This window comes from Solanum verrucosum, unplaced genomic scaffold, assembly GCF_900185275.1.
Source record: "Solanum verrucosum unplaced genomic scaffold, falcon-dt-bn FXZP01000280.1, whole genome shotgun sequence".
NCBI lineage: Eukaryota > Viridiplantae > Streptophyta > Magnoliopsida > Solanales > Solanaceae > Solanum > Solanum verrucosum.
In genome coordinates, this window is record NW_026019982.1 from 1,378,190 (window position 1) to 1,389,166 (window position 10,977).

At 33.4% G+C, this 10,977-nt stretch overlaps 1 protein-coding gene across 1 annotated transcript; it reads left to right on the forward strand.

Annotated features, from left to right (window-relative positions):
* The first annotated feature begins 2,893 nt into the window (after positions 1 to 2,893).
* LOC125817622 (expansin-B3) lies at positions 2,894 to 6,123 on the forward strand. The gene is made up of 4 exons (XM_049497179.1): positions 2,894 to 3,226; positions 3,440 to 3,746; positions 4,515 to 4,644; positions 5,769 to 6,123. The coding sequence occupies exons 1-4, from the start codon at positions 3,052 to 3,054 to the stop codon at positions 5,958 to 5,960; spliced, it is 804 nt and encodes a 267-aa protein (XP_049353136.1). The 5' UTR covers positions 2,894 to 3,051; the 3' UTR covers positions 5,961 to 6,123.
* Positions 6,124 to 10,977: the final 4,854 nt, after the last annotated feature.

Sequence of the window (10,977 nt, forward strand, 5' to 3'; positions counted from 1 at the left end):
ATAAACTAGGACATTATTCAGTCATGTTTTTATATAATTTGGAAATTAAGATGAAGAAATAATACTTAGAGAGTAATTCTTTTGTGTTTGTCATTTGATATCCAACGACATTGAAAAACTTTGAAGGTAAAACAATTTCTAGAAAAGAAATTTCATTTTTACGGCTCAAACTCAAAATTTCTTTAATTAAGAAAGAAAGAATAAGAATAAGTTGTGAGCACTAATGTTTACAAGTGAAATTTAGTCATCGGGCTAACAGAAACAAAATTTATGGTGTAATATATATCTTGCAATAAGGCGTAATTATTATTGCATTACATTTTGTTGGTTAAAAAACTTCACTCTTGAGCTTTGATGCCTTCTTAAAATTTAGTGTGAGTATCCACACAGAGGAGGGTCAAGTAGGATTGATAGACTTTTAGGTTGGCAAACTGCTGAAAATGAGAAGCACACGCCATTTTAAGTAAATTTCTCATAGAAATGATCAGAGAGGAAAGTGAAGAGTTTTATAATACACAACACAACTTTACATGATACACACACTTTTAGAGTTCAATGTTGTGTAGCCTGAAACACAAATTCGTGCTAGCCTAAAACAAAGCAAACTATACGTGTCATTGACTCTAATAAGGACAAATTAAATATGATATCAGAGCATGTATCCCCTCAGTACAATGATAGGCAAATTTTAATGGGGACGTTGAATTCCTAAGGGGTGGGGGTCTGTTAGGCCTCTTGGTAGAGGACGGATTGATGAGGGCGAGTAAAGTAGGAATGAAAAACTTTTGAAGATGACATGTACATGACACCTTAGGTGAATCTCACACCAAAATGAGAGTAAAAAGTGAAAAAAATTTATAAAACATAACTCAACTTAATATGATATACATGTTTTTAAGACTCGATAGTCGATATAGCATAGTCCAAAAGATAAATATGTATAAACCTCGCCTAAAACAAACAATATGTGTCATAGACTTGGATCTTGATCTAGTTCTTTCTGCATCAATTTTTTCTTATTAATAATAATAAAAAATCCACCACATTTATTTTAATTAATTTAATAAAAATTATTAACTCTATGGTAAAATTCTAGTCAGCAAAAGCTGCCAAACTCCTTCACACCAAACTACAAGTCCACATATATTTTGAGAACAAAGACCCAAATTTTCCCAAAACCCAATATAACAATCAATAGTAACGGCAGAATCATCTATTTTTTTTTCCTTTTCCGAAATGACCATTATGCCCTTGTGCACTGACAGTTGATTTCTAAAAAGACGAGAAGAAGCTTGCTGAATTAACGCCTTAACCGTCGGTGGGCCACTCTAAATAAAGTAGTGGCACTATCGTTAATAAAATAACAAGCGATGGGTCACATGGACATAAAGGGTGTGCTTGACTAGTTGGTGTGAAGAAATACTTTTAGTACTGTCACATTATTTTATATGATGTAGTTTGATTCGGCATGAAATTTAAGAAAGAAATAAAGATTTTTAAAATTTATGGTCCAAAATGAATGATAGAAATTTGTGTGACTGTAAATCATTTTATTAAGGATAAAATAGATATTTTATAGTTAAATTATTACTTGATATAGAAATGTGTCATTCTTTTTAAAACTGACTAAAAAGGAAAGCAAGTCACATAAATTGGGATAGAGGGAGTAGTAAAGAACCAAGATTTCTTAAATTTGTCTATTTACTCTATTTAGATACAGAAATTATTCTAATTGATATTGATGAGTAGAATTAAAATCATAAAATCTTAGGCATGTTTCAAATGATACTTATGTGTATGATTAAAGAAAAAATATATTTTACTTTTTCTGTCCATTTTTAATTATCATGGTTTCCATTTTTAGAGTCAAACTATAAAATCTTTTACTAACATTTTATGATGTATTTTTTCATCATAATGATATGCAAAAAATTGCGATTTATAGTACTTTTCGTATATTTTTTGAATATATAATTTTTTTTGTTTAAAATTTTGAATTAATGTAATCTAATTTAACTTTGAAAATTAGTCATATTGACTTTCGAAAAACACAATATCACAATTAAAAGTGGACAGAGATAGTATATGATTAATTTTTCAATATAATGAATTCTTGTGAACATGTAACTTTTCCAAAAAAAGAGCAAAAAATAATAGACACTGTATCAAATGTTTAGATGCTCAATTAAAAACCATAATTTGGATGTTTAAATGAGATTTACTAATAAATTTAAAGAACTATCCATGTATTCAACTAATATGCATTATTCAATTTTACAATGTTCTTTTCTATAGAAATAAGTTATTTAAAAAGTAAGACAATGGTTTCTTATAATTGATTTTCTTCCTTGCTCTTCCTTAGTAGCAGGAAAGGAGTCTATTTATCTGCTTAACATTGATAGATTTTCCCTAACTTAATCCATAGAAATTTCACGAATCTCTTGGTGGATAAGCCTAACGACTCAACAACAGTACAAAATCAAGTTTCTTGATGGATTTGATCTAGTAATGATTAAGGAGGGCAAACATACTAAAAAATTCGGAGAAGGAAGGCACATAAGAGTATTTGTATAACCTATTCATATTAGTGAAATGGTTGGTATCTGCATTCCAATCCAACTAAATTTGATTGCGCATAAAAAATATTCACATTTGGTATAAAAATACTTCCTTGAAAGGGTAATTCTGTATCACGTAAAGCTCAAACGTGAAATCTTTAATTAATGATAAAAAAGTACTTATGCTCCACCCTTTGCTTCCCACCAAACACACCCAAAAAGTTGCATTAACCTTTTCCCTCTTTATAAAAATCCAACTCCCCCCAAAAGAACACTACACAACCTTACTCCAAAAGTGCTCACACTATACCCACAGCCAAAACAACACACTGTCGGCAGACACACCTCCCTCTTCCCCTGTTTATTTGCTCTTTTGTTTCTTTCTTCTGTTTACACACAACACTCCCTCGGTTTCTCCGCTAGCCGGAAACTGAGGATTTATACTTCTTCTTGTTTTTATAATTATACTAGTGACCCACATTTTACTTACATTATGGAAACTCACTCCCAAAATTTCAGTTTCACTAAGTTTTACTCTGTAGTAGCTGTAGTTGTAATTTTTTGGCCGTTCATGGCTTCCGCCGGCCCCCTCCGTCGTGTTGTCGACACACATTGGTACCCTGCTACTGCCACGTGGTATGGTAGCCCCGAAGGCGACGGCAGTACTGGTACGTAACTTCCCAATTTTAACCAACATTGATAAATTTTAGGGTTAAATGGCTTGATTTGATGTAAATGGAATTTCATTGTAGTTTCGAACCCTCACCAATAAAATGCAGGTTTTGCGCTCTAGCAACTGAGCTATTAAAATTGTAGGGTTTTTGTTTTGGATAAAGTAAAGCTGTTTTTGTTTTTTTTAAAATGGTGGAATTTATGTTCAGGTGGGGCATGTGGGTATGGGTCAATGGTGGATGTGAAGCCGTTCAGGGCCAGAGTAGGGGCAGTGAGTCCCATTTTGTTCAAAAATGGTGAAGGATGTGGGGCCTGCTATAAAGTGAAGTGTTTGGACAGTTCCGTTTGTTCGAGAAGAGCGGCGACGGTGATTATTACCGATGAATGTCCCGGCGGGTACTGCTCCGGCGATAGAGTTCACTTCGATCTTAGTGGCGCCGCCTTTGGCCATATGGCTGTTTCAGGTTACGGCGGAAGCCTCCGTGACCGGGGTGTAATCTCCATCCTCTACCGCCGGTGAGTCATTGAACTGAAGAAAAAAAAATCCTCATTTTTTATTCTTGTTATAACGGTCTTTTTTTTTTTTTCCATTTTGTCTATTAGTGTTCAGTGGTTTGTGTTGTATTACTCCCGTCCCAAAAATGCTTGTCACATTTCGCTTTATTTTTATCGAGTCTAAGTTAAATGAAGTTAATATTAAGATGGAGTTTTTTTTAAAAAAAATTGGCTCTTGAAAAACAAATTGTGATAACTATTTTGGGACGAGGAGTAAGCCATAAAGTTTTTGACATGGCACTGTGCTATTTTTGTTGACAATGACACCCTCAGTTCAGTGACTATGTTGGGGTTATTTCTGTCAATTTTTTTGTCATTTGATGACGATACAGTTTAGTATGATTAAATATTGCTTTAATAATTTGCCCATATTCACAGTTTCACACACAGGAAAAAGTGAATTATTTTCTGTTTTCTGGTGTATTGTTTCTACTTATTTTTATCCTTTTTGGTCAAAAACTTCACTGCTCTTTTCTTGGTTTGCATGAATTTAAGTCTGACTGCTGACCCCACTTCTCCTCTGACCATATTTATTTCTCTATGTGGTGTCTTGCTAGCTTGCTCGCACCATGATTAATCCAATAAAGGGTTTATTATCTCTCACTCGTATAAATATTAGATAATTTTATTCATTAAAACTCGAACGATTTTTGTTTATTGAATCTATGATTTTCAATTATGTTATTGACTATTTACATTACACTCATAGTGCAATTTTGTGGTTTGTAGAACTCTATGTAAGTACCCTGGAAAGAACATAGCCTTCCATGTAAATGAAGGCTCAACACCTTACTGGCTCTCTCTTCTTGTTGAATTTGAAGATGGAGATGGTGATGTTGGATCTATGCATATCAGAGAGGTACAAATATCTTTAATCACTAAGCTTTTGTTTACTGTTTTTTTTACACTGTCATGTCAAGATTATTGCGATATCTCTGATATAACTAACTTGTTGCTTGGATCATTCAAAAATGTTGTCGTACAATCACTTTTGGAGGATCTGACACACAATAATATCTTTAAAGATTCCTGGCAATAGATTATATAACTTAACTTTTTATTTGAACAGTCAAACTGAAGAAAGAAAGTTTGTTAGATTCATAATGATTTTTGTGAATATTGCACTTTTAGTCAAAAGAAGCTTTCAAGTATTACTATTATAAAGGATTAGAAAACATGTTATGGTCCCTCTACACTTTCACTAATATAAAAAAAATGAGCTTTAAGATTAAAAAGCTCTGTTTTAGAAGAGTCTTTACAATTTACAAGAATTGAAAACTTATTAGTATTATTAAAACAAATCCGAATATATTTGAGGCTTTAAGAATCACATGGTGCCAACAGACAAAAGCTAAATCTTTGTTTGACATTATGAAAGATTCATTTGTCCTACTTTGATACTCTCTCTCTGTCACAATCACACCATTGTTTTACCAAAGAATATATGGTGTAACTTCTTTTTTGAGTATTAAAAGTTTAACTCCATCTTGGCTTGTTTATCCAAAGTAACATTATGCACTTTATATCACTTTTGTTACATGCTTTTCCTTTTTTATCACTGTTGTTCAATAGTGAAAAAAGTTGCCTCAAAGAAGTACATTGCAAAAAAGTGTGTCCTTTTTTCCTCTCTTTTTTATTGAGGGTGTGTTTTATACGGAATCTTTTTTATGTTTGGTTGGTCAAAACGTTTTGGACAACATGGAAAAACAAGTTCCTTAAGAATCAAGAATAACTTTTCCGGTAGGAGTAGGAAAATCAAGTTTCATAAATAGCATTTCAAGCTCATTGTCTCCTCCCCCATCCCCAACGCCCTCCACCCCTACCCTAGACACCTCGTGACCACCCTACCCCACCCCTATAGAGTTTTTCTAGATTTTATATATGTTGTTGAGACGCTCTCTTCTTGCTTACTTACCAAACACCAGAAGTATCAAACAAACAAGAATTACTATAGAGATTCTTAACAATTGCTGAATATTTCAGGCAAGGTCGAATCAATGGATAGAGATGTCACATTTATGGGGAGCATATTGGGCCATAATTGGAGGGCCAATGCAAGGACCATTTTCAGTGAAGTTAACAACACTCTCAACAGGAAGAGCCCTTTCAGCAAGAGATGTTATCCCAGGCAATTGGTCACCTAAAGCTACTTACACCTCGCGGCTTAACTTCTAATCTATCGATTGCCCTTCAATTTATGTGGGCGCGATCTTTTCTACCCTATTTTTCGCCAAGGAAAAGTAGCCGTTTGGATCGATATAAGTATAGTATCCAAGGCTCTTTCTTGGTTGTTAACTTTTGTTCTTGTGTGGTTAGTTATAGTTAACAAGGTTGTCAATAGTAGCCTTCTCCAAAGGAGAGTGAGCTCTTTTGCCTTGTGTTTTTTTCTCTTCTTTTGTGTGTAGTAAGTTTGATTTTTTTTTATGACCGTGATGTTTGGATCAACTTTCGCGCACCTCAACTAGTTTCACGGAATACCTGCCTATCAGCAGTGGAACTCTGTCCACTAAAGATAGAACAGATAGGAAGAATTACCTAGTGGGGGTCCTTTGTGTGTGTGTGTGTGTTTTAATTGAGGATATATAGAGGACCAAATGTAATGTTGAAACATGAATGAATTATGTGGGGGACCTTTCTGCCCTTTTGTGTAGTTTGGTTCTGTTTCTGATATATTTTAATATGTTTGTCACTATGCAATATGATTGCAACATGAGAAATTTGATAAAAAGTCGTCAACGGTCACTATATATATCAGAGAAATTCTCATCTTGTCTCTTCTGAATCAAATTAATGCAAATCCAATCCTTGTTAATATTAACTTATAAAAGTTTGCTCAAATGCTATCATATATTATTTCTCAGGTTAGTTCATGAGGTGATAATTGTTCAAAATCATATAATAAGATAAAATAATTTACTCACAATCGATGTTGGACTCTGACACCCCTCTATATGTCCAGAATTGGACATTTGAAATGTGGATAATATATTGTGAGGGTCAATATTAGATAAATCAAGAATTGAGACGAATATGACTATGATAAAAATGAATTTTGAACTTAACTCAAATGGCGAGAATTGTTCGAGACTATACGAAGAAAACAATTTTGTCCCAACCAATATGGGAACTTAACATCCCCACCAAAAGGTCTACACATGTGTTGTGACCGTGACCATTTTTAAGAGAAGTCATTTTTCTTTCATAGACGTTTAAGATAAAATGGAAGACAAAGATAGATTATGACCTTACTATTGGGAGAATGTGGTGGGGTCTGATTTCAAGATTGGGGCTAAGCAATTGGGTGATCAGTTGGAATGAATGCAAAAATATGTTCTGAAACAAACACGCATCTATTTTTTTTTTTAATGTATATAAATACCAAAAAGTATGCTTCAATTTAAATGTCTTAATTTGTTTGAACATAACGTTTAAGAATAAAGATAGATTTTTAAATATGAAAATCTTAATTTTAAAATACATATAATCTTTTACGTTTAATGATCTTAAACTTGTTACGCAGATGGTTAAATTTTTTTAAAAAAAAACTTCCAAAAATGATAATGTTTGTCCACACGTGAAAGCGGTCCCAATAATATTGAACAATTCTAACTTCATAAATGGGATTCAACTGACACACACTCTTATGCATGTGCCCAAATCCTCCAAAAATAAAGGATAATTCACACTCGTGAACATCAGAGGTCTCTTAGCTTCGCTTCTGTTTGATCATAAATTTTGAAGTTAAATTAAAAAAATAATAATTTAAATTTAAAGTTATATTTGAACATGCATTTTTTCTTAAAAATTTGAAGTTTGTGAGTGGAAGTCTTAAGAACTAAAAAACTGACCTGAATCAGTTTTTGAAACTTGAAAATATTTGAAGATCACATGTAAATTTCATAATCAAATAGATATTTGAAGATAAATTTTCAAAATCTATGACCCGCCGTACAATAGGAGCCCTCTCCAAAGGGGAGTGAGCTCTTTACCTTGTGTTTTCTTCTTCTTTTTTGGGTGTAAAAGTTTGATTTTTGGTTGTTTGTAAGGCTAAGTTAGTGGGGGTCCTTTGTGTGTATTTTAACAAAGAAAGGACCTAATGAATTCACATGTAATGTAATGTTGAAACAAGAATGAATGATGTGGGGACCTTTCTGTCCTATGGGTAGTTTGGTTCTGTTTCTTACAATTTAATATCTTGTCACTTTCAATTTACAAATTATATTATTTATTTATTTTTGATAGTTTTTTAATAATAATTTTCACATAACAGGTTCAACCACAAGATTTGAGCTATTTTCTTACTGGGTGGTCACTATTTTTAAGTGAAGGTGTTTTTCTTGATAAGCGTTGTAGATAAAATGACAGATTATCTTTGGGTATGGAAAAATCTTTAGTAGAGTGTGTTTTCTTTCGAATGGGAGCCTACGCAGAGTGAATTTAAAATAATCAGACTCCGATACAAATATCAGACAAAAAAATACCAAACACCTCTATCTATCACATGCAATCAGTAAAGAATTTAGTTTGGAAGGTTGACACGTGAAACCGGTCCCAATAACTAATTAAACCAGTAACTCTACTTCTGGTTAACTTCATACCTCTTTTGTTTATTTTTACTCGTCCACGATTTTAAAATAATAAAATAAAGTGTATATTTTATTATGATACCCATATTAATTAGTATATAGTATTTAATAGACTTGAGATATAATAATAATTTGGAATGAATAATTTGACTCTGAGGGTAAAGTACAAAAAAAAACAATCTTTTTCTTTGATGTGTTAAAATGGACAAATGAAAATGAAAGGGAAGATGAATTTGGATTCAATTGCCACAGAGTTTTATGCATGTGAATGGGCATGTGCCCAAATCCTCTCAAGATAAAGAAGAATTCACACTCGTGAACATAGAGGCCACTTAGCGAAGATTCTCAAGATTTCTCTTTGACATTTATGTAGAGATGGACAAATTTGGGGACACAAACATTCAACTCTTTGGTCCTTGTGACAATAAACTACTATAAGGAATAGGGGGTAACGTGGACCTTTTTACACAATATGTCATTGCATTTAATTTTGTAACGGGTCACCCGTCTTATTTTTTAGTTCCTAATCTCAATCTCTTATAAAAGACTACTTATAATTATCTTTTACGTGATTTGACATTGTGAAAATTCTAAAACTCTGAATCTATAGAAGTTACTTGTGACAATGGTTGACAAGAAAACATATAGAGAGAGGGGTGGTGGGGATTCTGAAGTTATGAATACATTGGACATTTGAATATCTTTAATCCGAAAATATGTTGTATATATAGAGATCAAAAATTACTTTTTATGTATATGTATTAAATCTTGAGCATTCTTGACGAAATTCCTGATTTCGCTATTGCTTGGATGTATCTTTCACACAAACACTACGGGTGTGTTTGGTATGAAGGAAAACATTTTCCGGAAAATGTTTTCCTTTTCTCATGTTTGGTTGGGTTAAATGTTTTGAAAAATGTTTTCCAAATCAACTCATTTTCCTCAAATTTAAGGAAAATGACTTCCCTTCAAAACTTAAGGAAAACATTTTCCAAAACTCTCTTCCAACTTCCAATTAAAAAAAAAAATTGTTGAAAAAATCAATTTATTTTGTCCCTACCCTCAAACCAGCCCCCCAACCAACCCCCCCCTCCCCCCAAAAAAAATTTAAAGCTTGTTTTTAAATTCAACCCCTACCCCTACCCCCACCCCCTCCCAAAAAATATTAAAAATTATTTTTAAAAGATATTTCTAATTTCAATTTTTTATTTTTTATCCCCACCCACTACCCTCGCCCCCTCCCCCCTCTATCAATTTTTTTTATTGTTTTTAAAAAATATTTTCAACTTCAATTTTTTATTTTTTCATCCCGATCCTCGATCACCCACGCCCCCTCCCCGGCCTGCCCCCCCTCCCCCCCAAAAAAAAATTGAGTTTGTTTTTAAAAAATATTTTCTATTTCAAAATTTTATTTTTTTCACCCCTACACTCGATCCTCCCCCTCCCCCCCAACTCACCCACCCCCTACTCGCCACCCCTACCCCAAAAAAAATAATTTAATTTATTTTTAAAAAATACTTTCAATTTCAAAATTTCATTTTTTCACCTTATCTTGAGCCCCCCCCCCCCCCCCCCCTCACTCACCTCCTACCCAACCCCCCCTCCCCCCCCAAAAAAAAAATAATAATTTAAGTTTGTTTTTAAAAAATATTTTCAACTTCAAAATTTCATTTTTTCACCCTACTCTTGACCCCCCCACCCACCACCTACCCAGCCCCCCACCGCCAAAAAAGAAAAAATTAAGTTTGTTTTTAAAAATATTTTCAATTTTCAATTTCAAAATTTCATTTTTTCACCCCTACCCTCGACCCCCAACCCACCCACGCCCTACCAGCCCCCCCCCCCCAAAAAAAAAATAAAAAAATTTAAGTTTGTTTTTAAAAAATATTTTCAATTTCAAAATTTTATTTTTTCACCCCTACCCTTGACCCCCCCCCCCCCCCCCCCACCTCCTTACCAGCCCCCATCCCCCAAAAAAAATTTAAGTTTGTTTTCAAAATATATTTTCAATTTCAAAATTTCATTTTTTCACCCCTACCCTCGACCCCCCCACCCCACCCACCCCCTACCAGCCCCCAGCCCCCATCCCCCAAAAAAAATTTAAGTTTGTTTTTAAAAAATATTTTGAACTTCAAAAATTCAATTTTTCCACCCTACCCTCAACCCACCCCGTACCACCCACCCCCAAAAAAATTTAAGTTTGTTTTTAAAAAATATTTTTAATTTCAAAAATTATTTTCTACCCTAGTAAAAATAAAAGATATTTCTCAAGAACAAAAAATCATTCATAAATCAAACACTAAAAATCTTTTCCGAAAAATATTTTCTACTTACCAACCAAACATGAGAAAATAAGTCAAAAATCAACTTGTTTTCCAGGAAAACATTTTCCTTCATACCAAACACACCCTACATCTAAATATGACTATGAATAGTATAAGGGTGCATTCAACAATCTAAAGTGGATCATGATATATTCTTTGCTGGAAACTGGGAACAGAGTACATGACCAACTTAAAATACGGTCAAGTGGCTGAACGCCCCTCTCCTTACGATCAAGTGGCTGAACAAAAATGAATGTAACACTGACCTTATGTGTTAGGCTC